General features: G+C 37.5%; 2 protein-coding genes, 1 long non-coding RNA gene and 1 other non-coding gene across 8 annotated transcripts; 2 read left to right on the top strand and 2 right to left on the bottom strand.

The window, feature by feature from the left end:
- Nucleotides 1-398: 398 nt before the first annotated feature.
- On the top strand, nucleotides 399-1,367 carry LOC122294331. The gene is made up of 2 exons (XR_006237583.1): nucleotides 399-1,047; nucleotides 1,166-1,367. It is a non-coding gene; the product is annotated as an uncharacterized LOC122294331 (long non-coding RNA).
- Nucleotides 1,256-9,183, bottom strand: LOC122294321 (protein LNK2-like). Of its 5 annotated transcripts, XM_043102951.1 has the most exons (9): nucleotides 8,859-9,183; nucleotides 7,687-8,165; nucleotides 5,774-6,110; nucleotides 5,507-5,612; nucleotides 4,740-5,058; nucleotides 4,562-4,651; nucleotides 2,920-3,630; nucleotides 2,678-2,838; nucleotides 1,256-1,960 (listed from the first exon to the last, which is right to left on the bottom strand). In XM_043102951.1, the coding sequence occupies exons 2-9, from the start codon at nucleotides 7,687-7,689 to the stop codon at nucleotides 1,609-1,611; spliced, it is 2,079 nt and encodes a 692-aa protein (XP_042958885.1). In that variant the 5' UTR covers nucleotides 7,690-8,165; nucleotides 8,859-9,183; the 3' UTR covers nucleotides 1,256-1,608. The 5 variants fall into 5 exon arrangements, with proteins under 5 accessions (XP_042958885.1, XP_042958883.1, XP_042958884.1 ...); XM_043102949.1 differs by lacking the exon at nucleotides 7,687-8,165 and having other exon boundaries at nucleotides 8,859-9,182; XM_043102950.1 differs by lacking the exon at nucleotides 7,687-8,165 and having other exon boundaries at nucleotides 2,678-2,835; nucleotides 8,859-9,181.
- A 651-nt stretch (nucleotides 9,184-9,834) lies between these two features.
- TRNAR-ACG lies at nucleotides 9,835-9,907 on the bottom strand. Its single transcript has one exon. It is a non-coding gene; the product is annotated as a tRNA-Arg (tRNA).
- Nucleotides 9,908-22,614: 12,707 nt separating this feature from the next.
- Nucleotides 22,615-24,792, top strand: LOC122294613 (putative disease resistance RPP13-like protein 1). Its single transcript, XM_043103504.1, has 3 exons — nucleotides 22,615-22,998; nucleotides 23,394-24,285; nucleotides 24,425-24,792. The coding sequence occupies exons 1-3, from the start codon at nucleotides 22,615-22,617 to the stop codon at nucleotides 24,790-24,792; spliced, it is 1,644 nt and encodes a 547-aa protein (XP_042959438.1).
- The last annotated feature ends 998 nt before the right edge of the window (nucleotides 24,793-25,790 follow it).

The raw sequence follows: 25,790 nt of genomic DNA, 5'->3' as shown, positions 1-25,790 counted from the left end.
CGTCATCTTGTGCACCGGGAACGTCACTAACTCCCTGCTTGAGTGCCACCAAACATGTACACACAGAGCAGGGGCGGCTCAATACAATCTAAAGCTTAAGGTGAAATTTAAATTAATCATTTATAATTATAATATAATAAAATATAAATTATTATACGAAATATTTTTAAAATTTTTAACAAAATTAGATTTTATTTAAAATCTTTAAATAAAGTCTTTTTAAATTTATATTTAATACAATAACTTAAAATGATGCTTCAATATAAATTTTGTATCTCAATTTAGCAAGATTTTAAAAAATATTTAAAATATAAATAATTTATTATATTAAATATCAAATTTAGTATTATGGGACGTTGCACACATTGAAAAATATTAAAATTATTTAAAATTTTATTTAATAAAATGATTTTTATTTAAAAAAAAAATTAAAATACCTTATTTTTTTAATTTTGGCAGCCTTACATAGGTAGGGCTGAGGCAATTGCCTTACCATTGAATTGGCCCAGACACAGAGACAAAATGGGTGACGGGGAGGTTCTTGACGAGCTATATATGCAAATCAAGAGAGCGTAGAGAGTTACAGGTATTACCTCGCTCTCCCTCACTTCCGTTCCTTTTTCGGCAACAAATCCTACCCCGAACGGAGGACAATGAAAGAGAAAAATGGTGAAGTAAATCTTCGACCTTTTCTCCTTTTTTTTCTTCTTGTTTTCTGTACTTTTTTTTTTCTTTGTTGGGGGAGGGGGGCTAGCTTTCCTTAATTACGTTTCGTTCCTTGGCAAAGAAGCAAAACGGGTCAAAAGAGATTTTCATTTCGATATCGTGTGCCTAAAGTTGTTTTCGTTGATGGGGGAATTAGAAATGAAGATATGATTGAAGACTCTTAAGATATGGAGAAAGTTTTGTGCAGCATGTTTATAAACGTAGAATTGCGAGGCTAGTGCAACAATATGCTAAGCTGCTGCTTGGGTGTTGAACATAAGGAATTAGTGAGCCTAGCTCCTTGAGGAACTAGGAACTTGATTTTCCAGTTGCATTATCCATGTAAGTGCATGTTATCTTCATTGTTAATTCACATTTTAGCTTTAAGTGATTGATCAAATTGTGGTACACATAATTAACACACTATTCTTAATTGCTTTCCGGCTCTCTCGGATGCTAGAATCTGATGCAATTGCACGATATAGTGTAGGAGGAGGTATCGCACACTTTCCAATGGAAGCATCACATTACACAAACAGACAGTGCACCATTTCATAATAAAGTACGTGAAATTTAATTCAGAGCTAGTTTAACTGCCAAGAGTCGCAGGCATTAGTTAGGTTCACCCTTTCATTCAACAGACAATATTACATATTCAGTCACACATGGTAATCATCACCGTTGGTTTTTTAAGGATGCAATCATGCAGACCGGTTTAACTTTGGAGAGAACATAGACTAACTAGTTTGTACATACTACTCGATAGATATTCAGTATGCTGACAATGGAAGTGACAGTGCCGTTATCAGTAAATCAGTATAAATTATGCCTGGAACACATCAATAGGCATGGAAGACATAAAGGTAGGAATTATCCTCATGAAGTTTTAAAAAATATCTCCATTCATTTAGAGGCTTCAACCGCCATAGTTCCACCATCTGCAGGCTCAATGTTTGAAGCATTCTCTAAAGTGTTTGTGCAAGGGCTGTTCTTGAGCTGATGGGGCTCAGACAATGTGCAAGGATTCGTAGCTCCTTGGTTAGGAAAGTTTTCTTTACTTTTTGTACACTCTGGCAAGCACCCTATCGACAAGTTTACTAAGCCTGGTACTTTTTGTTCCCATGGAATCAGCTTAGGTGACTCAGGTGTATCAGGAAGTTTTCCTGGTGATTCCAGAGGGCTATGAAAGAGCAAATGAGCCAGGGTTCGGTCTATGGGATTGGTCACTGTTTCCACGTCAGGCAACCCTGAATACCTGCAATACCATATAGTTCAACTGAGGAAAGCAATAATACGTTGGGAATCTAAAACGAAAAGGTTGTAGCTGCATCTTATGACTCAAATATAATTTTGATACTCTTTTAAGGCATCCAACCCAAAAGGACGCAGATGAACTTTGTAACAAATGCGGTAATGCAGCAGCAAACTATTTGGTTTTTAATATAAATCTGTAGGCCATCACTTGTCTAGTTTCAACAATATTTTCCAACGGATAAGTTCATGATAATTGAATTTAACTATTTCCGTGTATGTAAAAGAAAAGTAGTTTGTCCAAATTTCCAGTTTAAAGATCATTGATCATGATAACTATCTTGGGATGCCTAAGGGTTGACTCAAGCGGTAAGTGTCTTGGTCTTAGGGTATGCTCTTCCCAAACCTAAGGGTTCAAATACTGGGGAAAAAAAATCCCCTAAAGTTTTAGCCTGAACTTGATGCCCAACATCATTATTGTTACCCATATTTCGAGCAATATTAAATGAGTAATATATATTGTGAGACTTATTTTATACATCTATTTCCTTCTCACTTAAGGCTCTTTTTAAGTCCAAGCAAGAACTTGAGAGGACCTTGATCCACACTTACGTATAAACAGTTTCTAGGAGAGATATCCCCTCCGTGAAAGACATGTGGCGTTTACATGGTCTCAAGGGTTCCTTGTTGTAAGAAAAAAAACTGTACTTGGTGTACTAACCTGTTAGTACTATTGGTTGCATCTTCTGCAATAACTTCATCTTCATCCCTGCTACTCTTGTTATTACTGCTTGTATCGCTAGCATAATGCCTCTGCATTGCACTTTGAGCCAACCGGAACATGCTATCCCGTATACAAAGTCTTAATTTCATGTCCAACTGCTGCAAAACATTGGTATCATAAGTTTGTAGCAGTCCAACTTAGTTTATGAGGAAACTAATTCAACCACAAGTCAACCTTACCTTTGAAATGGTATCCTGAAGCTTGTAAAGTATTCTGTCCACCGAATAATCATCAAGCGCTGCAGAGACTGTATTGGAATCATCTTGTTCGACAGGTGAGTTTGGATCCATAGTAGTGCTTATATCTTCCACTTCAAGATCAGCTTCCTCAAAGTGCTGAGTTTGGCTTTCATGGAGACATCTTTGAGTGATGGAATTATTGGTATTAGGGACTTGATGACTGAATTGTTGCTGTTGTTTCTGAATGGCAAGCATGGCCTGAATCTGCTGCCGCCTCCTTAGTTTTTCAATTTTTTCCTGAGGTGTCATGGTCAGAGGTTTCACATGGGTGTTCACTGACTTGCTCACAGCATTTGCACACCCTGGAGTACCATCATAACCCGAAAGCAAAGGTTGGTGATTCTGTTCCATAGGCTGAATGTGAGCATGCACAGGTATGGCAGGATGATTCATGAGATTCCCGTATGCTGATGGAGCCACAAATGGATTGACAACATGCCCGTACTGCAATGACTCAGGCCCTGGAAGCTGCCTCTGTTGTCCGAGCATCGAAGAGGGAGGAGAGTGAAGCATGGAGGGAGCCAATTGGCTCTCGAATTTTCTGGATGGGTTTCTCGAGGGAGACCAGGTACCATACAAATGTGATAATGTCTTCCCCTCATTTTTTCCTGACTTTCTCCGACATTTCAACGATTTTGTTTGCCTAGAACCCTGTCCGTATGAATAAGAAACTAGAATGATAAGTAGACATATAATGGAATGTGCAGGCGCATCAAAGAAGAATACAAGATGCAATATAAAACATGAGTTTTATACATTAGCAACACGACTACTAGAGAAGGAAAGATCTAGAGACTACGAAGTAAACTGCATCAAAGGTTCAATAAATCATATAGGATATTATATTTTCACAAACAAGCATAAATTTCCCTTTACCCCCGGTTAAGTATAAGCATAAACCCCAAGGGGTTGGCCCAAGTGGTGAAGGCCTTGGTGTTGGGATCTCATTCCCTTCAAGGTCCAAGGTTCAACACCTCATGGGTGTAAACAATCCTTTGGGGCCATACCCCCTGGTGAAAAGCCATATATTTAACCAGTTATGTGTAGGGAAACTTCCGAAGGTGCGGTGCACGGTACCAGCGTTTACCCTGCAGGGGTAGGTCCAAAGGGCCTTGCCTTGGAGAGGTTCCCCGACATAAAAAAATAAATAAATTAAAAAAAAAAAAAGTATAAGCATAAGGTTCAATAAATCATAGAGGCATAAGTTTCAAAAAACCATGAGCCCGGTACACTCTCCAAGTTAGAAGATCCATGTGCATTATTTCTGGAACAATTGAGGGCACTCTTGCGCCATGAATCCTTAGATACAGTAAACAGAGTCATTAGACATGGGGGTATCAACAAATCAGACTGCAGCGGGGGCAGCCATTCCTATCTCTTTGTATTTCTAAAGGATTCTGGCATGTAAGGAGCCAGGGGGGCATACCCAAAGCTACCCCAATCCAAAGTTGTACTTGTCTAAGCATTTGGTTCCTCCACACAGGCCTTCAAATAAAAGAACTCTCTAACAAAATTGGCTTAGTTTCCTTACTGTCGGTATTATTTTGTGGACCACCCTATTAGATGTATTTGAAAGTGTTACCTTATCTGTAAACTCATTGGTGTTCACAACATTTTCAGCAGCTAGGCAACAGGTTGCTGCAGAGGTTTTCTCCACCATGTCCATATCTATCTGCAAGGGACAAACAAAACTAATGTGATTTCTGTGGTCCACTTGTTTAAGTGGAAAGCATTTCGCACTGCAGAATAATTTTTAATACCCGCTTCTTCACCATGGGCATCCTTTTATTTCCAGTATACTCCATGGGATCCGACATAGCATGTGCATTCTTTAAATCGTGCAGTGCGGCATCTTCAGATTTCACGCATCCAAAGGGCAATGACCCATCCTCATGTATCAAATATTTTGATTTACTTTCCAATTGCTCAGATGAGTTTCTTAGTTCTTCCGACTCCAAACTTGTTGAGTCCACAGACATTGGGAAATTTTTTACTGGGCTGTTAGCTACATCCTTCGAAGAAGACCATAGAGCATCATCATTACCAATACTTGAATGGCCAAATATTGGGTCATCATTGCTGCAAAATCATTACTTGTGAGGATATTGAGTCAGATGGATACCATAGTATATAAGAGAAGAAAGAAAATAAATAAATAAATAAATAAAATGGAAAACCAAGGAAGGTAGTACTAAAGAAAAGGAATGGATGGAGAGAGTCCTTTTACAGTTAAACCAAGCTCATAACACACATCAATCTAAAATTTTTGTCGATTAGTTGCTTCTTAAGCTTAAGACACGTTGTTACAAACTCCAACAAACAGAAACAGCAGTTACAAAATTGGGGAAAATAAATTTCTGCAGCATGTTAAAGTTCTGAAAGGAAAGGAGAAGAAAATGAAATTCTTTTTATTAAGCTTTATTATCCCATGGATACCAAGATTAAATATCAGAATGCCGTCAAGGTGATGCTTCATTACTGTTACAGGTCTAATATGATTGTGTGAGATATAGCCATCTTCAATTACCTGAAGATTCGATCAAAATCGTCAAAGCTTCCGATGTTAGCCCATTCATAGTCAACAAAATCACCTTGCTCTCTATCTTCATGGGTATTTTGAAAGATTTCAGCATCTGCTTTCAAACGAACCACATTAGAAATAAATAAATCAAAATAACTGTCCCTTCAACTGCTCAGGGTACACACATACATCCATGCAACCATAGTTTTTCTGATAAGTGAAAACATGCACTATACAAACGCACTTTATTTGAATAATAAACAATTTCACCACCTCTTGATGATTTATATTTGCTTATACCAATTAGGTTGTTAGATACTTCAGCACCCATGGAATCCTGATCAGTTTTGGCAGCATTGGACAAAGACAAATCAGGCCAGGAGTCTGCGCTGAATACTGAAGCATTATTGGCATTGGTGTCAAGGTCAGAACCACTCTCCAGCCTTCTTCCATGCAAAGCAATTGTTGCCCCAGCAGTCCTCTGCTCACTAGGTTTGATGTCAGCAGCTTGTTGGTTGCAGACCTTTTTGTCATGATAATCTTGGCTTGCCTCAGGATAAGGTACAATGTGGTCACCACTCTCGCCACCCTCACCCCATATCATATCAAGCTGAAATTATAAGTTCTTTTAAGCATCACTACAAAATAACAATGTTATCTAACGACATAAAACATCTGTGAGCAGTTCATAGTATGTGTGTCTAAAGAATTAATAAAACTTATGCAACCTCGTAAAGCTTGGTGGTATATTTTGCAAGAAAAAAAGAAAAGCAAGCAAAAAAACCAATGTTTATTCTAAATGACTTGGGGCCTGTTTGGGGTTGTGTTAGGAATTTTAAAAAGTACTTAAATATTCTTAAAGCTCTTTAATGAAAAAATTAGGTCGTTTGGTTGTTACATATTAAAGTACTTTTAATCTCAAATAAACTAAAAAGTATGTTTGATGAAAAACATCATTTCAAAAAGACTGTCAATGGACAAAAATATTCATACAATTTTAAGATAATTACAACTTTCAAACTTTCAAGGATATGATCATAATCTTTGAAAATTCAAATAATCGTCATTTCTAACTTAGAAAGTACTTTTTTAATTTGTTTCCGAACAAACGTAACATGTTTGAAAGTGTTTTAAACATATGGTTACCAAATACTAAATAACTTTTCAATAGTAGAGCTTATTACTTAAGTTATAAGTTATAAGTCCTAAAGTTATAAGCTATATTTTCCACCGCAATCCCAAACATGCACTTACATGACAAACATAACTGCAACTCCATTGTGCCAAATGGGACTGTAGCTAGAAAGAGAAACCCCGACTGCAGCTAATGCCATCGCTTTTAAACTTGCATGTGACATGGCAAATTGAACTTTTAAGAATGAAATCCGTTTTTTGCAATGACCTATTTCTCAATTAGAAATGTATTTGCAATATATGCACAAAATGATTGTCACAAATTGACATGCAGTATCAAGCATCTATTATATGATAGTAACATCTTTCACTTTTGGTGTCTATCAGCAGATAATTTCTCTAGGGCATTCTCAAAGCAGAGAAAAGTTTTGTTTGCAGTGGCATACTGTGACCCTTTAACCTGTCTAGAGTTAGATAAAACTTCTCTTTTTGATAGGTAAGATTAAGTGTGATAAAACTCTCTGAAGTTCTTTCCTTCTGCAAAAAGATGCTACCAACATGAATTGAATAATAATCTATCCTTAGAAAATCCCTCATTCAGGCCATAATCTGACACAATAGGAAGCAGTCGCCCTATCGTTCAACTGAAAATGATATGACTAAACAACTCCAGTCTCCCCCTTTGGGAGATAGAATCAGCAACTATTCCTCATCACTGCTAAACCAAAAGGATTTGGAATTTAGGCCTGGTTTGGATAGAGAGATGCTTCCATCTCATCTCATTTCATTTCATCTCATCTCAATATCCAAACACCACAAACACAAACACTTTTCAATTTCAAAATTTCAATTTTTTCATCTAATCATTACCTAATTATTACAACTTTCCCCAACTTCCAAACAAAACACAAAAAACAATCTAACTTTTTCATATCTCAAAACAAAAATAATATTAAAAAATTATATTCTAACAATATTTTAATTTTATAATATTTTTATTCAAATTTTTCTTTTTCCTTTTCCAAAATCTCATAAAACATTTTAACTCGAACCATTTCTAACTCATCTCATCTCAACTCGCTATCCAAACCAGGCAGTGCAGCAAGTTAACCATGCGACACAATTTTCCATAGCAACGACATAACCAGGGTTAATCAACTCATCTTTCTCTTGATTACAGGAGAATGGGCCTCATTCCCATAAAATCTGCATTCTGATGAAGGTGGTATTTGATGCCAAGCCTCCATGTTAACGAGCTGTAGACTTCACTAACAAGTTACCAGCTCCATTTTGGTCTCATCTTTTCAATATTACTGTCCAAAGCTTAACAAACGCTTTAATCTTCCAGTTAAATCATAGAACACCAAAACTATGACTCCACTTAGAGCAGTAGTCCATAGTGGAAGTTTTTTTATATGACTAATAAGACTCTGCATATAAGAATAGCACTTTCAAAAATTCTATTTGCCCAGTCCAGCCCCGTCCGTGTTCCTTCATGTCGCTTTCTTTCACTCCATCCATGAACTATTCCCTGCACCACACAAACTAACTTCAACTCCTATTTTTCACATTGAAGTACCATTTGAATCTGAAAAAAAGTCGTGAATACTTTTAAACTCAAGTGAAATTGAGATTCTATTTCCAAGAGAGAGAACAATTCCACTTCAAGTCTTTCCTGATTCCCTATTCCTTTGAAACATGTCCCACATTCAGCCTGTTCTACGAAATCTACTGCCTAAGAGGGCACTAAAGTTTAAATTACAACTACATTTAGAATAGAATTTGAACATGAAAGAAACCCATTGGGCTTTCCCGCTGTTGCTAATCAAAATTTTCAGCAGCAGTAAGGAGAAATTCAGAAAAAGGGAAATTTTTTCGATTAATTTCCTAATTGTTTCCGCAAACAGTGAGCTTTTTGATAAAACATCAAGACATGTTTTATAGCCTTGACGAAATAGATTACAGCATTCTATTACCAAACATACCACAAAAAGTTTACACATAGAAGGAAAAAAAAAAAAAAAAAATCCTTCCACAACTTGAGCAGAACAATCTAAAAATACCCAAAAAGCAAGTTTACATCTTTAAGCTCAAATTCTCGTACACAGAAAATCATCTTACATCCACATCACCAAACTATTAATTGCCAAACTTCAATCTAACCGCCGGATAGAATAACATAATTTAAAACAAAAAATTGAGGAAAATTGAGAAATTGGGTTACCTCTACATCGTTCCAATCAAACATCTCTGTAAAACCGGGAATAAATCTCTACGCAGAAACCCAAATCATAGCCACGCACGTAGATTGACTCGCACATTTACCAAATTCCCCGGGAAAAGAAGAAGCTTACAAAGAGAGCATCAAACTCCCAAAGACCATAAACAACATGCAAAGAGGTTGTCTTTGTAACTTATATTGCTGATGTTGTCGTCGTTGAAATTGGAAGGCCAAGCTCAGATCCAACGGAGTAAAGCGGAGTTTCGCAGAGTTGGGAGCACGTGACGTCAAGTGGGGTTTGTGATTGGCGGAGTTGGAACTTGGGGAGAAAAGAGTTGGGGAGCGGGTTGAGGGACACGTGTACCGGCATATCTGAACTTGTGGCCAGGAGAGAACGATCTAATGCTGCAACGTGATTGGCCGGAGCAAGATTTGAATTTTCATTTGGGTTTGGGTTCATTTTGGGTGGGTGGATCTAGTTCGTGATGGAGGTCGTTTTGGATGTCGCTATCAGTTGGGCCTCCGTGGGCCTGTTACTTGCTGTTGAGTTTCTCTCTTGTTTATATCTCAATTTTTATTTTTCCTTTTTCGGGGGCGACAAAAAGGCTATTTTTGGGATTAATTAGTTGAGGTGGGGCCCAATGGGGAACATGAAATGATTGTAATGTTGCATGATTATTTATTGGAGTTATGTTGCATATACTTAATTTTACGCATTTTATTAATATGATTGGTTAAAATAATTATTTTATATTTAAAAAAATAATGTAGCTAATCACATTAGTGAAATACGTAAAAATAATTACACATAAAATTTTTAATTAATAATATTTATTTGGTCATGTTGATATGAGGCAAGGGTGGGCAGTAAAGAAAGTTTGAAACACATAAAAATTTTAATTAATAATGTCTATTTGGTCATGTTGATATGAGGTAAGTGTGGCCAGTAAAGAAAGTTTGAAAGGCAAACAAAACAAAACGACTCCACTGGGGATCGAACCCAGAATCTCTGGTTCCGTAGACCAGCGCCTTATCCATTGGGCCATGGAGTCCCTGATGAAAGATTTCCTCACGAACATCTTATCAGACTTTTTGAATCCGAATTCTTCAACGATTTTACGGTTAACTTATTATTATTTTAATTATTAGTTATTTCTTTATGTAATAAATTAAGATTTATTTATAGGTGAAGTGCAGAATTAATTGGTATTCAAAGGTTTCTATATTGAAAATTACTAACTGTATTTAATAAAAACTTAAAAAAAAAAAACTTATTTATCTGCATGTCAATTATTAATACATTAAAAATGTTGAGGTTTTGAATTTCAAAAGAAATATGAAAAAAAAAAAAATGTGTACGTGAAACTATAAGTAAAATTGTTCATACCAAAAGAGAAGGCTGGCTTAGTCCCAAAAAAGTTCATTTTCTCATAGCTGTATTGGAAGGGTTTTCAAGCTCTAAACATCATGACTGTAGTCTGTTTTCCTAGCTTGATCATACGGTGGCCATGAGGGGAGGAATTAGATATATGGGTAGTTTGGATAATGTTGTTGTATTATCGTACGTGGTCCTCTTTGTTGGACTTTTCTTTTACTAGATATCCCTATTTTGGCGCATGGTCTTGTCTTGAATTTATACGGTACTATGCACACCTACTATAAATGTATGTAAATGTTGTTTTTGGCTAGTCGATCTTTTTATTTAAGGTGGTTGCATCAAAAGAGCGTTGAGCATAGCTAGCTACGAATTCAAGACCTCTATTATATCCTAATTAACAGATGCAAAAGACTGTCACATTAATTATATGAGAATTGTAATTTACCATTGAACTAATTATTTGTAATATGTAAATCACGCTCATTGGAAAAGTACATGTCGTTTAAAATTAAGACATTAGACGGTTGAGTACGCACAACTTAAGCATTAAAATAGAAGAGTCAAAATGGAAAAATCACATTTAGTTAAATGAATGTGTGTTGTATTAAACTTCTATATAGAATTTCTTTATGAGTAAATGTCAGGACGAGTAAATGACAAATATTGAAGACTACCTACTACTCCTATAAGTGATAGGATCTTCAAATGAAGAACTGTCAAAAGCCAAGAGTTTTGTGGTGACAGACATTAGAGTTGACACGGATTTAGCATTTCGCATGTTTGTTCTTTGTAGCAGATCCAAAATATATTTAGATTGACATAGAAACAAACCATCACTATTTCGACATATTTCAATACTTAGGAAATAATGTAACTGACCTAGGTGTTTGACAGGAAAAGCAGTTCAAGAGCCGAAATGAATTCTGAAATTTAAGTGAAATTAGAACCCGTCACAATGATGTCATCCACATAAATTAGAACAAAAATGACATTAGAAGCATTTCTATAAACAAACAATGATGTATCAGATTTAGATTCTTGAAAACCTAAAGAAAACAACTTATTTCTAAGTTTTGAAAACCAAGCTCTAGGAGCCTTTCTAAGACCATAAATGGCCTTTCTCAGTTTACACACATATGAAGGATACTCAGGATGCACAAACCCAGTGGGTTGTTGCATATAAACAACTTCTTTGAGATCACCATGTAGAAAAACATTTTGTATGTCCAATTGCTATAGAGACCAGTTAGATGAAACAACCAATGAAAGAATAATACGGATAGTAATGGGTTTAATCATAGGAGAGAAGGTCTCGGCATAATCAACCCCGGGTTGTTAGTAAAACCCCATGGCTACAAGGCGAGCCTTGCGCCTTTCTAGAGTTCCATCAGTCTTCCTTTTTGTTTTGAGTATCCATTTGGGACCCAAAACATTGAAGGTGGCAAATGAAGGAACCAGGTCCCACGTTCGGTTATGTAACAGAGCATGGAACTCGGTTTGCATAACCTCATGCCACTTAGGAAATTTCATGACTTCTATTTAAGATGGGTGCGGAAGTGGTAAATGAAACAAAGTGTTTCTGAGAAGGTTAGGAAATAATACCATCCTTATGAATGAGGGGTTTTTGAATATTTACCTTACTATGAGTGATAATGGGATGGACAAGTCTGGAGGATGAATCATCAGTATTAGAAGGCTCAAATGACGTTAAGGAAGAAACAGGAGCAATGGGCGGTGCCGCATTGAAATTGGGAGAAGTCTCAGGAACCGTAGAAGACGAAGAGGTTTGATTGTGAGATGGGTTGAATTCGGAGGGGAATCCTTGAAACGATGATTTATTTTGTAAAATGGGAGTGGGCATTCTATTATTTGAAAAAAAAAACCAAGGTTTTAAAGGCCTCTAACCAATATTTAAAAGGCATTGACGGGTGAGCAAGAAGAGAAAGTCCCGTTTCAACTATGTGCCCATGAAATTGCTCAATTGTCCCATTCTGAGCATGTGAATAGGGACAAGTGAGATGATGTATAATCCCATGAGTATGAAATTTTTTTTTGAAGAGGTCTAAATTCACCCCCAAAATTGGATTGGATGGCTTTAATTTTAGTTGAAAAATAATTGTTAACAAATTGCATAAATGCAAGAAAAATAGCTAACACATTTGATTTGGACTGAATGGGAAACAACCAAATATATTTGGTGTTGTCATCTATTATAGCAAAATAAAACTTACAACCATTTGAAGATAACATTGGGGCCGTCACATATAGAAATATTAAATCAAAAGGTTGCCTAGACTTAGAAGGAGACGAGGGGTGAGGGAGAGAATGAGAACATGGTTGCATAGTTTTGCTAAAATTGAGAGGAAGCTGAAAACTCTTAAGTATGAAGTTGGTGATGTGGAAAGATGACCAAGCTGAGTGTGCCAGTGGTCAGTAGATGTGTGCTCACCAATGTTTGATTGAAGAGGAACTGATGAAGGCATGGAGTCTACAACAAGGACATACAAGCCGTCTTTAACGATGCCCCGAAGAAGAACCACCTTGGTATGAGAATCCTTCACAAAGAAAAAGGTGGAATGAAATTCAAAATAGACACTGTTATTTTCACAAAATTGATGGGTATAGAGCAAATTTCTAATAAGAGAAGGAACATGTAAGAGTTGAGAGAGTAAGAAGTTGCCTAAGGAGCTATGAAGGTTGGCAGATCTAGTGTGCTGAATTGGATTAGTATAGCCATCTCCAATGCTTACTTGATCAGAGCCTTGATATGAGATAGAATCCAAATTAAGATTAGTGAGGTTTGGTGTAAAATGAGAGATTATTGCTGTATGTGGAAACCATGAGTGAATATGGGCAAGAGGCGGGGTAGTTATGGTTATATTTGCTGAAAAGGATGAAGTTGGGGATGCTTGGTAACTATGATCAAACTGATAATGGCAATTGAGGGCTAAGTGCCCAGGTTTGTGACAGACTTGACACATGGGACCATGACCAGAATTAAAAGAGGAAGGGGGACCATGACTACATCGTCCCTGAAAATTGCGACCCCCTTTGCCACATTGAGAAGGTGAATATGAGGGTGAATTCAAGGTAGTAGATTTAGTAGTGGTGACATGAGCCGCGAGAGGATTAGCACTGAGCAGAGTAGTTGTTCGGTGAGCTAAACGAGACTCATGGTTGAGAAGAAAGCTATATATCTAATGGGGAGACAGAGGATCAGCTTGTTTGGTTAGGGATGTCATAAGAGAGTCGTAATCGGTGTAAAGTCCAGCTAGAAGAAATATTAAGAACTCAGAATTCGACAGAGGTTGGCCAGTAGCTCCCATGGAGACTGCTAAAGTTTTGGCTTTGTGAAAATAAACCGTAATGGACTTGGGACCTTTTTTTAGTGTCGTAAGTTGATACTGCATTTGCATTATGTGAGCACTTGACTGTGCTGCAAACAAACTCTGAAGAAGCGACCAGACTTCACGAGAGGAAGAGCAATCTAGAACCTACGTTAGGACTTGCTCGGACAAAGAGGAGTTTAATGCAAAGAGAATCCTCGTTTGTTTTTAGATATGAGATAAGATAAGATAAGATAAAATCTTTTGAAATATATTGAGATGAGATTAGATTAGATGAAATATGTGTTTGTTTATAGAGATGAGATGATATTAGTTTGACGTTGTTATAGTTAGTAATATGATGGGACCCACAAGTACTTGTAATACTTTTTATAGTATTTTATTTATTTACCAATGGTGCAATTTTTTTTTTTTGCTGCTTCTTTTTTTTAACCATTTGGTCAATTTTTTTTTTTGTTTTTTTTTTGCTACTTCCTTTGTTTATTTATTTACCAATGATGCAATTTTTTATTTGCTGCTTCCTTTTTTTTTTTTAAAAAACCATTTGGTCATTTTTTTTTTCTGCTTCCTTTGTTTATTTTTATACTAATGGTGCATTTTTTTTTTAACCATTTGGTCAATTTATTTTTTTTGCTGCTTTCTTTGTTTATTTATTTACCAATGGTGTTTTTTTTTTGTTGCTTCCTTTTTTTTTTTAACCATTTGGTCAAATTTTTTTTTAGCTGCTTCCTTTGTTTATTTATAAACCGATGGTGAATTTTTTTTTTTTTTGCTGGTTCCTATTTTTTTTTAACAATTTGGTCAAAAATTTTTTTTTTGTTTTTTTTACTACTTCATTTGTTTATTTATTTACTAATGGTGCAATTTTTTTTTTTTGGTTGCTTCTTTTTTTAACCATTTGGTCATTTTTTTTTTGCTGCTTCCTTTGTTTATTTATTTATCGATGGTGCAAATTTTTTTTTTTTGCTACTTTTTTTTTTAAACCATTTGGTCAATTTTTTTTTTGTTTTTTTTTTTACTGCTTCCTTTGTTTATTTATTTACCGATTGTGCAATTTTTTTTTTTTTTTGCTGCTTCTTTTTTGTTTGGGTCAGGCTACTATGCTGCCTGACCCATATCGCTAGGCGGTACATTTTTTTTTTCATTTTTCATTTCTCATTTTTTTAATCACTTTCTTAATCATTAAGTAAAAAAAAAACACATCAATATACTTAAAATCACTTTCTTAATCACTAAGTAAAAAAATAATAATAATAATAATAATTTTTTGCCCAGCGGTCAAACTGGACGGTACGTTTGGGGCGGCATAGGGGCTTTATTATTTTTGTTTTAACCATTTGGTCAATTCTTTTTTAGCTGCTTCTTTGTTTATTTATTTATCAATTGTGTAATTTTTTTTTGTTACTTCCTTTATTTATTTACCTTATGTGTAAATATTTTTTATTTTAATCAAATATTTTGCTGCACGTTTGGTATAATTTTTACTTTTTTTGCAGTGTGTATTCATGTCAATATATTGTTTATTTAAAATATATTATTGGAGGGAACAATATTGAAATAAGATGAGATCTGGAGAGATGAAAACTTAAGAAGAAACTTGAGATCTTTTGAGATGAAATTAATAGATTAAAACGTGTGTTTATTTTTATAAAATTTCTAATCGTTCGAAAACTTTGAGAAGTTTTCAAAATTTTAATTTTCAGTTGCGAAAGCAAACGAGGCTAGTCATTCAAAACCCACTAAGTACAATCAGGATTAGCAACACCGTCAACAACAGGGAGAGGCATTTCACAAGAGCCATCCACGTGATGATATGGTTGGTGACCTTTAATTTGTGGAAAGGCACCTTTTGAGCCTTCCACAAGAGATAATTGTCAATAGGTAATTTGATATCGATAGCGTGATTTGCTGATTTGAGAACGTTCGCCGGATTGATGGAGGTAGGATGAGTGGTGGAGGAAGAAATATTGGAGGCTTCTGGGTTGGTCATGGAAGGAGTCGAGGATTGAAGATGAGAAAAAAAAATGTAGCTGCGAGTCTTTATGAGGCTCTGATTACCATATTGACTTATGGAAATTCATGCCCAGAATATGTTTGACAAAAGTTCTGAAAGAAATCTCAGATTTCTATTACACTATTTTCACGTATATACTTACAGTGCATTTACAATCAGTATATATAGGCAATTTACAACAACCTATTCCATTCATTTTATGACATCTGTCCCCTTCTTGTTAGACAAATATTCTCCAGTCTCTGCATTATTCTTCTAGATTCATCTATCTCAGTTGTGGTCTTGCTGCATTTCCCTCATGCTGCCATGCGAGTATTCAGTGGCCTTATTGTTGCCATTCTTCTCCTGTAGTCGAGTGCTTTATTGAGTCTTCTTTATCCTTAACTCTATACACCATACTTTCATTATACTTTCTTCACACTATATAAGATGTGCCTTATTTATTATCCTTAGATGATAAATAATTATCTAATAAATAATTATTTAATTGTAATAAATACGTTATATCTTATTAGTGGAATAAAAATAAAACGATAATGTGATGAATAGAATTTTCCTTTATATATATATATATTTCACAACTGTTCAGGCAACTCAGTAACGAAAGGTTGATTGTTTTTGGTGGTGCGTGCTAGAAACGCAGGTGACTTGCACGTGAAAAGTAGAGGCACAATGGATTTTGTTGGAACTCTTTAGCACTGTACGTCCTTAAATTCCTTAAATTAATTTGGTTCAATCACATGGTTTGGCCCCAATATATAGACCGACGGTCAAAGGCCAGAGCATGCATGTGACATGCAACCAACAGAGATAAAAGTTTTATCATAAAACTTTGAAAATGTCAAGAAATCGATTTTCGCACTCTCATTTTTCTTTGGTTCCGCAATTTAATATTTTATATTTAGAGGAGGATTTCGAACTCAAAAACTTCATTTTAAAAGTTTGAAATTATGCCAATTAGGTCATAGGCTTTTGCCGGTTCCATAATTAAAGGTTCTGTAATTTAATTAAATCATGTGCCACCTTCCCTTTATTTATATATTCAAAGTTGTATATATTCCAGTTGGTTAATTCTTGTCTCCTCATCTATAACTCAATGCATTGGGCGTAGAACCAAAATATATATAGCTTACAACCTGATCTTGCTTTGCAGTTTGCAAAAAACCTTCCTTCATTTCCCTTTATTTCTTTCATTCCAAACAAGAAAACATGGCCGACGTGGGAGTGGCATTTCTCTCTGCCATCCTTGGAGTGGTCTTCGATGAAATGGCTTATTCGCGTATATTTAGATCTATGAAAAGAACAAATTCTAATCCCATAATAAAAGCAAGATCAAATCTTATTCGATGAGAATAAGTATTGCATCCCCATGAAAAGAAGTATTCCAATCATTTAAGAAAACCCCATTAACGAGGCAATTAAGAAACAGAGCAAGGAATAAAGACTTCCTTTTTAAAAGCAATAAGATGCCTATATTCTTTGCTCTGCTTTCACTCTGTACCCTCCTTTGTCTATGATCAATAAAACTACTTAAATTGTTCTTTCGCTTATTTAACCACTCACATTGCTTTCACCTGTGTTGCAGATGGAGACAAAATGGTGAACGGTGAGCCATGCACCGTTGCACCGTTTGTTTAATGCACCGTTTCTCTTTTGGCTTATTAGGCACCATTCGGTGCTTTTGTATTGTTAGGCACCTCCCCAAGCATCATGTAGCAAATTGCTGCAACGTAGTGATTTGCTCTCCTATAAATAGGAGAGCTTAAGTGTGCGAGCATAGTGCAGCAGAGAAGTGCATCAAAGTGGGTGAGAGAGAGATTTCTGTAAAAATTATTTTTATAGTGAAATTACAGCAGCTGTGGACGTAGGCAATTGCCGAACCACGTTAAATTTCGTTCCTCCTTTATTTAGAATCATCTCTGTGTCAGAACAGCTCCCAACAACTGGCATCAGAGCATTGGTTTGAGCTGTCCGAAAATTCAAGTTGTTCAAAATCAATTTTTGACAACTCCAAGGTGTTCCTCACGTCGAGACGAATCTGTTGCCGCAAATAGAATCGAAAACGGAGGTCAGACGAGGCTACACGGGCCCCTAGAAGATCGGCGCGTGCATCTATTGCAACCCACACTCCCCCACGCGCTCCAGAGGTTGAAGACGCGTGAAGGACACGCGCCCACGCGCCCCCATGCGCCTTACACACGCGCCTCACTCTCCCCCACGCGCACACAGTACTGTAGCGCGTGTATTACACGCGCCCACGCGCACTGTGCAGCGCGTGTATCTCACACGCCAGACAGATCAGAACCGTCCTTTTTTTAGATATGTTTTTGGCTAGATCTAAGCCATTCGGAGTCCGATTTCGACGATCAAATAGTGCTTTCCAACTATTTGGATTATTCCGGACCATCCGTACGGTCGAAATTTTGAGATTCAGCATCAGTACATTGGATCTGAACCATCCACTTGTTGCAGATCATTTTGGGCTAGATCACGCCAGTTGGAGTTCCATCGCGACGATCAAATAGTGCTGACAAACTATTTGGATCATTCCGGACTCGTTTCCAGCTAATTCGAGTGTTTCGGACGCAACAGTGATCTTTGTTTGTTTGAATTTGAACTCATTTGTAAAGTTATGGCTGGAGAAGAAGCTAAAGGTGTTGATATCGAGAAATTTGACGGTACAGACTTTGCCTACTGGAGAATGCAGATAGAGGATTATCTCTATGGGAAGAAACTACATCTTCCACTCCTAGAAAGAAAGCCAGATGACATGAGCAATGAAAATTGGAATTTCCTTGATAGACAAGTGTTGGGAGTCATTCAACTAACACTATCAAGATCAGTTGCACACAATGTGGGAAAGGAGAAGACCACGACGGATTTGATGAAAGCTCTATCGGACATGTACGAGCAGCCATCAGCCAATAACAAAATGCATTTGATGTACAAGCTATTCTACTTGAGAATGGCAGAAGGAACTCCAGTTATTCAGCATCTGAATGAGTTCAACACCATCATCAATCAATTAGCTTCAGTGAGGATTGAATTTGATGATGAAGTACGTGCACTGATTGCTCTAGCTCAATTGCCAAAAAGCTGGGAGGCTATGAGAACAGCTGTTAGCAATTCTTATGGCAAAACAAAGATGAAGTATCAAGATATCCGGGACCATATTCTTAGCGAGGAAGTTCGCAGAAGAGATACAGGAGAAGCATCAACTTCCAGTTCTGCCTTAAACCTCGAGACGAGAGGTAGAGGAGCTAGTAGAAGTTCAAATCGGGGCAGATCGAAGTCCCGAAGAGACAGAAGTAAATCTAGGTCTGGAAAACAAGTACAGTGCTGGAATTGTGGCAAGATTGGCCACTTCAAAAATAATTGCAAGGAAGCAAAGAAGAAGAATGAGCATGACTCTGTTAATGCCACAACAGAAGAGCTCCGAGATGCCTTACTCCTTTCAGTCGACAACCAAATTGAATCTTGGGTGTTAGATTCAGGAGCCTCGTTCCACACTACAGCACACCGAGAAATCATGCAGAATTATGTCACTGGTGATTTCAGGAATGTGTACTTAGCAGATGGTGAAGCGTTGGAAATCGAAGGCATGGGAGATGTACCAATCAATCTACCCAATGGAAGTGCATGGTTGCTACAAAAGGTGCGACATGTTCCTAAGCTCATGAGGAACCTGATTTCTATAGGACAACTTGATGCTGATGGGCATTCGGTACTATTTACCTGTGACACGTGAAAGATAACAAAAGGAGCTATAGTAGTAGCTCGAGGCACAAAAACAGGTACTCTATACATGACTTCAAGCATTAGAGATATTGTTGCAATTGCTGATGCAAATGCCAACCTATGGCATCAAAGGCTTGGTCACATGAGTGAGAAAAGAATGAAGGTACTATTATCCAAGGGAAAGTTACCAAAGTTGGAATCAACTGATTTTGACATGTGTGAAGGTTGCATTTTTGGGAAACAGAAAAATGTTAGTTTCCTGAAAAATGGTAGAACTCCAAAATCTACAAAGTTGGAGTTGGTGCACACAGATTTGTGGGGGCCATCCCCAGTCGCTTCTCTTGGAGGATCGCGGTACTATGTTTCCTTTATTGACGACTCAAGCAGGAAAGTATGGGTTTATTTTTTGAAAAATAAATCTGACACATTTGATACTTTCAAGAAGTGGAGAGCCATGATTGAAAATGAAACAGGCTTGAAGTTAAAATGTCTGAGGTCAGACAATGGAGGAGAGTACATCGACGAAGGGTTCAAAGAATTCTGTGCTGCAAATGGGATTAGATTTCAGAAGACTATTCCCGGGACACCGCAGCAGAATGGCGTAGCTGAACGCATGAACAGAACTCTCAACGAACGTGCCAGAAGCATGAGGCTGAATTCAGGATTTCTTGAATGTTTTTGGGCTGATGCAATTAACACTGCAACCTATTTGATTAATCGGGGACCTTCAGTTCCCTTAAAGTTCGATCTACCAGAGGAAGTCTGGAGCGGAAAGAAGGTAAATCTTTCCCATTTGAAAGTTTTTGGCTGTTTATCATATGTTCACATAGATTCTACTGATCGTAACAAATTAGAAGCCAAATATAGAAAATGTTTTTTCATCGGTTATGGTGATGAAGAATTTGGCTATCGATTTTGGGATGATAAAAATTGCAAAATCATTAGAAGTAGAAATGTGATATTTAATGAGCAGATTCTGTACAAAGCTAAGTCACAAGCTGAATCTGAGGAACAACCAAAGAAACCTGAGGTTGTTGATTTTGATGTTACTCGAGTCAACACTGATCAGAACGAGGATCAAGAAAATGATGATACACAGATTGAACAACGTACACCACTCACTGTTATTCGAAGATCTTCAAGAACAATTAGGCCACCACAACGGTTCTCACCATCTCTATACTACATCTTGCTAACAGATAGTGGTGAACCGGAAAGTTATGATGAAGCTCTACGAATTGAAGATTCGATCAAGTGGGAGAAAGCCATGCAAGATGAGATAGAGTCACTGATGTCAAATCAGACATGGGAGCTAACTAAGCTTCCAAAAGGCAAGAAGGTTTTGCACAATAAATGGGTGTACAGAATTAAGAAAGAGCACAATGGTAGCAAGCGCTACAAAGCCAGAATGGTCGTGAAGGGGTTTCAACAAAAGGAAGGTGTTGACTACACAGACATTTTCTCTCCAGTTGTAAAATTGACAACGATCGGGCTAGTGTTGGCAATTGTGGCTGCAGAGAATCTACATCTTGAGCAGTTAGATGTGAAGACTGCATTCCTTCATGGTGATTTGGAGGAAGACATCTGTATGCACCAGCCACAAGGATTCTCAGTGATGGGAAAAGAGAATCTAGTTTGCAAACTGAAGAAGAGCTTGTATGGCCTAAAACAAGCTCCACGACAATGGTACCGGAAGTTTGACAACTTCATATGCAGTAATGGATTTACAAGACTGCAGGCTGACCATTGTTGCTATATGAAGAACTTTGACAAGTCTTATATTATCCTACTGTTGTATGTGGATGATATGCTCGTTACAGGGTAGAGCATCGAGGAAATCAATGAACTGAAGAAGCAGTTGTCAAAGCGGTTTGAGATGAAGGATTTGGGTGCTGCAAAACAAATCCTTGGTATGAGAATTATTAGAGACAGGTCTAATGATACTCTCAAGCTCTCCCAGGAGGAGTATGTAAAGAAGGTGCTCAGAATATTTAACATGGATAAGGCGAAACTAGTGAGCACACCCTTAGCTAGTCACTTTCGACTAACTAAGGATCAGTCGCCAAAGACGAAGGAAGAGCAAGAATGCATGAACAGAATACCCTATGCATCTGCTATTGGTAGTCTTATGTACGCCATGGTCTGTACAAGGCCAGATATTGCACAAGCAGTGGGAGCTGTGAGCAGGTACATGAGTAATCCAGGAAAGCAGCATTGGGAAGCAGTCAAGTGGATTTTAAGATATCTACAAGGCTCTTCAGATACGTCACTATGCTTTACAAAAGCAGGTTTAAAACTACAGGGATATGTAGATGCTGATTTAGCAGGTGACGTTGACAGCAGAAAAAGTACTACTGGATTTGTGTATACGCTGGGTGGTACAGCTGTATTGTGGGCTTCTAAATTACAGAAGATTGTTGCTCTCTCAACTACAGAAGCGGAATACGTTGCTATAACTGAAGCAGGGAAGGAAATGGTTTGGTTGCAGTCATTCTTGGAAGAATTGGGAAAGAAGAATGAAAAATGTATTCTGCATAGTGATAGTCAGAGTGCTATTTTTCTTGCAAAGAATCCAGCCTTTCATTCTAGAACAAAACACATACAGTTGCGATACCATTTTATCCGATCTCTTCTCGATAGTGGACAGCTGATACTTGAGAAGATTCGAGGAATAGAGAACCCAGCAGACATGTTCACAAAAGTAGTTACTGCTGACAAACTGAAGCTGTGTATAGCTTCAGTTGGACTTCGTACTTAAAAGCATGAGTTGAAGTTGCTGTGATGATTGCTATGAAGATATGTAGACTCATTTGTCTCCAAGTGGGAGATTGTTGCAGATGGAGACAAAATGGTGAACGGTTGGTGAACGGTGAGCCATGCACCGTTGCACCGTTTGTTTAATGCACCATTTCTCTTTTGGCTTATTAGGCACTGTTCGGTGCTTTTGTATTGTTAGGCACCTCCCCAAGCATCATGCAGCAAATTGCTGCAACATAGTGATTTGCTCTCCTATAAATAGGAGAGCTTAAGTGTGCGAGCATAGTGTAGCAGAGAAGTGCATCAAAGTGGGTGAGAGAGAGATTTCTGTAAAAATTATTTTTATAGTGAAATTACAGCAGCTGTGGACGTAGACAATTACCGAACCACATTAAATTTCATCACTCCTTTATTTAGAATCGTCTCTGTGTCAGAACAACTCCCAATACACCTGATCTTGCTTTATTGTTTGAAAAAAAACCTTCCTTCATTTCCCTTGATTTCTTTCATTCCAAAGAAGAAAACATGGCCAAGGTGGGACTGGCATTTCTCTCTGCCATCCTTGGAGTGGTCTTCGATAAAGTGGTATCTCCCAAAGTTGTTGACTTTATGCAGGGAAGAAAGTTAACCGAAGGACTCCTGAGGAAATTGAAGACAACAGTGTTGTCCGTGAATGCAGTGCTCGAAGATGCAGAGGAAAAGGAACATACGAAGCCTTTTGTGAGAGATTGGATTGATGAGCTGAAAGATACTCTCTACGACGCAGAGGACATTTTGGATGAGATTGCTACCAAAGCCTTGCGATGCAAGTTGGATGCTGAATTCCAAACCACTACAGGAAAGGTTAGAAACTCCATCTCTGCTTTCCTTAATCCTTTTATCCATCACCTAGAGCCAAAGATTCAAGAGGTAATTGATAGACTAGAACATCTAGCAAAACAAAAGGATTTTATGGGTCTACAAGTTGGACTTGGAGGAAAATAATATCCACAAAGGTCGTCCAATTCTTTTGTGAGAGAGTCCGACACTTTTGGCAGGGATGAGGATAAGAAAAAATTAATTGACTTATTGCTCTCGTCTGATGCTGGGGTAATGAAATGTGCGTGATTGCCATTGTTGGCATGGGGGGAATCGGCAAGACTACCCTTGCTCAATTGGTATACAATGACAGTAGGGTGAAACGACATTTCGACCTTAAAATATGGTTTCGTGTTTCAGAAGAATTTGATGAGATAAAGGTAGAGAAATCTATTATAGAGGCAGCAACTTCTACACCTTGTCCTAAATTTGAGAATTCAAAGTAGCTTCAAGTTACACTTAAGAAGAATTTGAATGGGAAGAAATTTCTCCTTGTTTTAGATGATGTTTGGAGTGAGAAACCCATTCATCAGGAGCTCCTAGGCCAGCTACTACACTATGGGGCTCAAGGAAGTAAGATCCTTATCACCACAAGGAATGAAAAAGTTGCATTGGCCATGCACGCAATTGCAACTCATCATCATCATTTAAAGCTATTACCACAGGATGTTTGTTGGTCCCTTTTTGAAAAACATGCATTTCTTAATGGTAGTAGCTCCAACACAGATCCAAAGATAAGAGAAATAGGTCCACAAATTGTGGAAAAGTGCAAAGGTCTGCCTTTAGCAATCAAAGCCATTGGCGATTTGTTGTGGTCAGAGTCAGATGTCAAGAAATGGATGAATATATTGAAGAGCGATCTATGGGATCTTCCACCAGAGAAGACAACCATTCTTCCAGCTTTGAGGTTAAGTTATAAGTATCTCCCCTCAGATTTAAAACACTGCTTTGCTTATTGTTCGATATTCCCAAAAGATTATATTTTTGAGAAAGATCAATTAGTTTTATTATGGATGGTGGAAGGTTTCTTGCAACAATTTGTAATAGAAACTATGGAAGAAGTTGGCAATCGTTACTTCGATGCTCTAGTATCAAGATCATTATTTCAACAATCACTTAAAACAAACTCAGGTTTTGTAATGCATGATCTTGTCAACGACTTGGCAAAATTCATGACTGGACAATTTGGCTTTACGCGGTTGAAGGGTGATAGTTCAAAAGAAATTGGGAAGATGACTCGCTATTTATTGTATTTTGGTCGAAATTCGGGTAACTTTAAGAAGAATGAAGAGGATCTTTACAAGGCCAAGCAGTTGCGAACTTTTCTAGCATTAGATTGTAATGCATGGAGTGAAATCAAAATGCCCAAGACATGGTGCTTAAAAGTTCTTTCTATGTCCGGGGGGAAGTGTAACTAAGTTGCCTGATTCAATTAGTAAAATGAAACATCTACGTTATTTGGATGTTTCTTCCACAGCTATTAACAGATTGCCCAATTCCATATGTATGCTGTGCAATTTGCAAACGTTGAAGTTATCGAAATGTTATAATTTGGATAGATTGCCAAGAGATATGTGGAAACTCATTAATTTACGTCATCTTGAAATTGATGGAACTCGTAAACTAAAGGAGATGCCGATACAAATGGGCAAACTTAAATGTCTCCAGACGTTGTCCAATTTCATCCTTAGCAAACACAGTGGGTCTTGCATTGGAGAATTGGGAAAACTGATAAATCTTCAGGGAAAGCTTTTAATTCAAAAGCTCGAATATGTTAGATCAGCCTATGATGCTTTGGATGCAAGCTTGAAGGATAAGGGTTACCTCGAGGAGTTGGTATTATAATGGAATCCTCCAAAAGAAGTACTTGGTATTTCGGAAAGTCAAAGAGATGTACTTCAAAATCTGCAGCCCCATAAAAAACTTGAAAAGTCTCACCATCAACTACTACGGTGGGAAAGAATTTCCAAATTGTATGCCAAGGCTTCCTTCATTGTCTAAGCTGAAATTAATTGATTGCAAATATTGTTGTGCCTTGCCACCCATTAGGCAGCTACATTCGCTCTTCATAGATTTCCAAGTCCTTACCCATATGGAAATAATTGGGTGTGATAATTTGCAATCTTTAGAAGGATTACGTGCCCCTAACCTCGCACACTTTATCCTCAACAATTGTAAGAGCTTGAGGTCAATGCCTGCGAAGATGCATCTATTCCTTCCATCTCTTTGTTATATGGAGTTAAGCAATTGTCCAGAAGTTAAGTCGTTTCCAGAAGGGGGACTACCCGTTGGGCAACTACCTTTGCTCTCCATAGATTTCCCAGTCCTTACCCATATAGAAATAATCGGGTGTGATAATTTGCAATCTTTAGAAGGATTGCGTGCCCCTAACCTGGCACGCTTTATCCTTAACAATTGTAAGAGCTTGAGGTCAATGCCCGAGAAGATGCAGCTATTCCTTCCATCTCTTCATTATTTGGAGTTAAGAAATTGTCCAGAAGTTAAGTTGTTTCCAGAAGGGGGACTAGCTGGTGGGCAGCTACCTTCGCTCTCCATAGATTTTTCAGTCCTTACCCATATGGAAATAATCGGGTGTGATAGTTTGCAATCTCTAGAAGGATTGCGTGCCCCTAACCTCGCACGCTTTATCCTCAATAATTGCAAGAGCTTGAAGTCAATGCCCGATAATATGCATCTATTCCTTCCATCTCTTTGTTATTTGGAGTTAAGAAATTGTCCAGAAGTTAAGTCGTTTCCAGAAAGGGGACTACTCGTTGGGCAGCTACCTTCTCTCTCCATAGATTTCCCAGTCCTTACCCATATGGAAATAATCATGTGTGATA

The sequence above is a fragment of the Carya illinoinensis genome, chromosome 14, assembly GCF_018687715.1.
Source record: "Carya illinoinensis cultivar Pawnee chromosome 14, C.illinoinensisPawnee_v1, whole genome shotgun sequence".
NCBI classification, from domain to species: domain Eukaryota; kingdom Viridiplantae; phylum Streptophyta; class Magnoliopsida; order Fagales; family Juglandaceae; genus Carya; species Carya illinoinensis.
Note: the sequence above shows the minus strand (reverse complement) of the source record. Positions and strands in the feature narration are given on the sequence as shown.

Excerpts from the sequence above, each read along its gene's own strand:
- LOC122294321 (XM_043102949.1), bottom strand. The coding sequence starts at position 8,882 with ATGTTTGATTGGAACGATGTAGAG. Across the intron at positions 5,613-5,773 it reads CAAATATAAATCATCAAGAG|ATGCTGAAATCTTTCAAAAT; the intron begins GTGGTGAAATTG and ends GTTTGAAAGCAG. Across the intron at positions 5,059-5,506 it reads GATTTTGATCGAATCTTCAG|CAATGATGACCCAATATTTG; the intron begins GTAATTGAAGAT and ends ATGATTTTGCAG.
- LOC122294613 (XM_043103504.1), top strand. The coding sequence starts at position 22,615 with ATGGCCAAGGTGGGACTGGCATTTCTCTCTGCCATCCTTGGAGTGGTC. Across the intron at positions 22,999-23,393 it reads TAGAGCCAAAGATTCAAGAG|CTTCAAGTTACACTTAAGAA; the intron begins GTAATTGATAGA and ends AATTCAAAGTAG. Across the intron at positions 24,286-24,424 it reads AACTTTTCTAGCATTAGATT|CTATTAACAGATTGCCCAAT; the intron begins GTAATGCATGGA and ends TTTCTTCCACAG.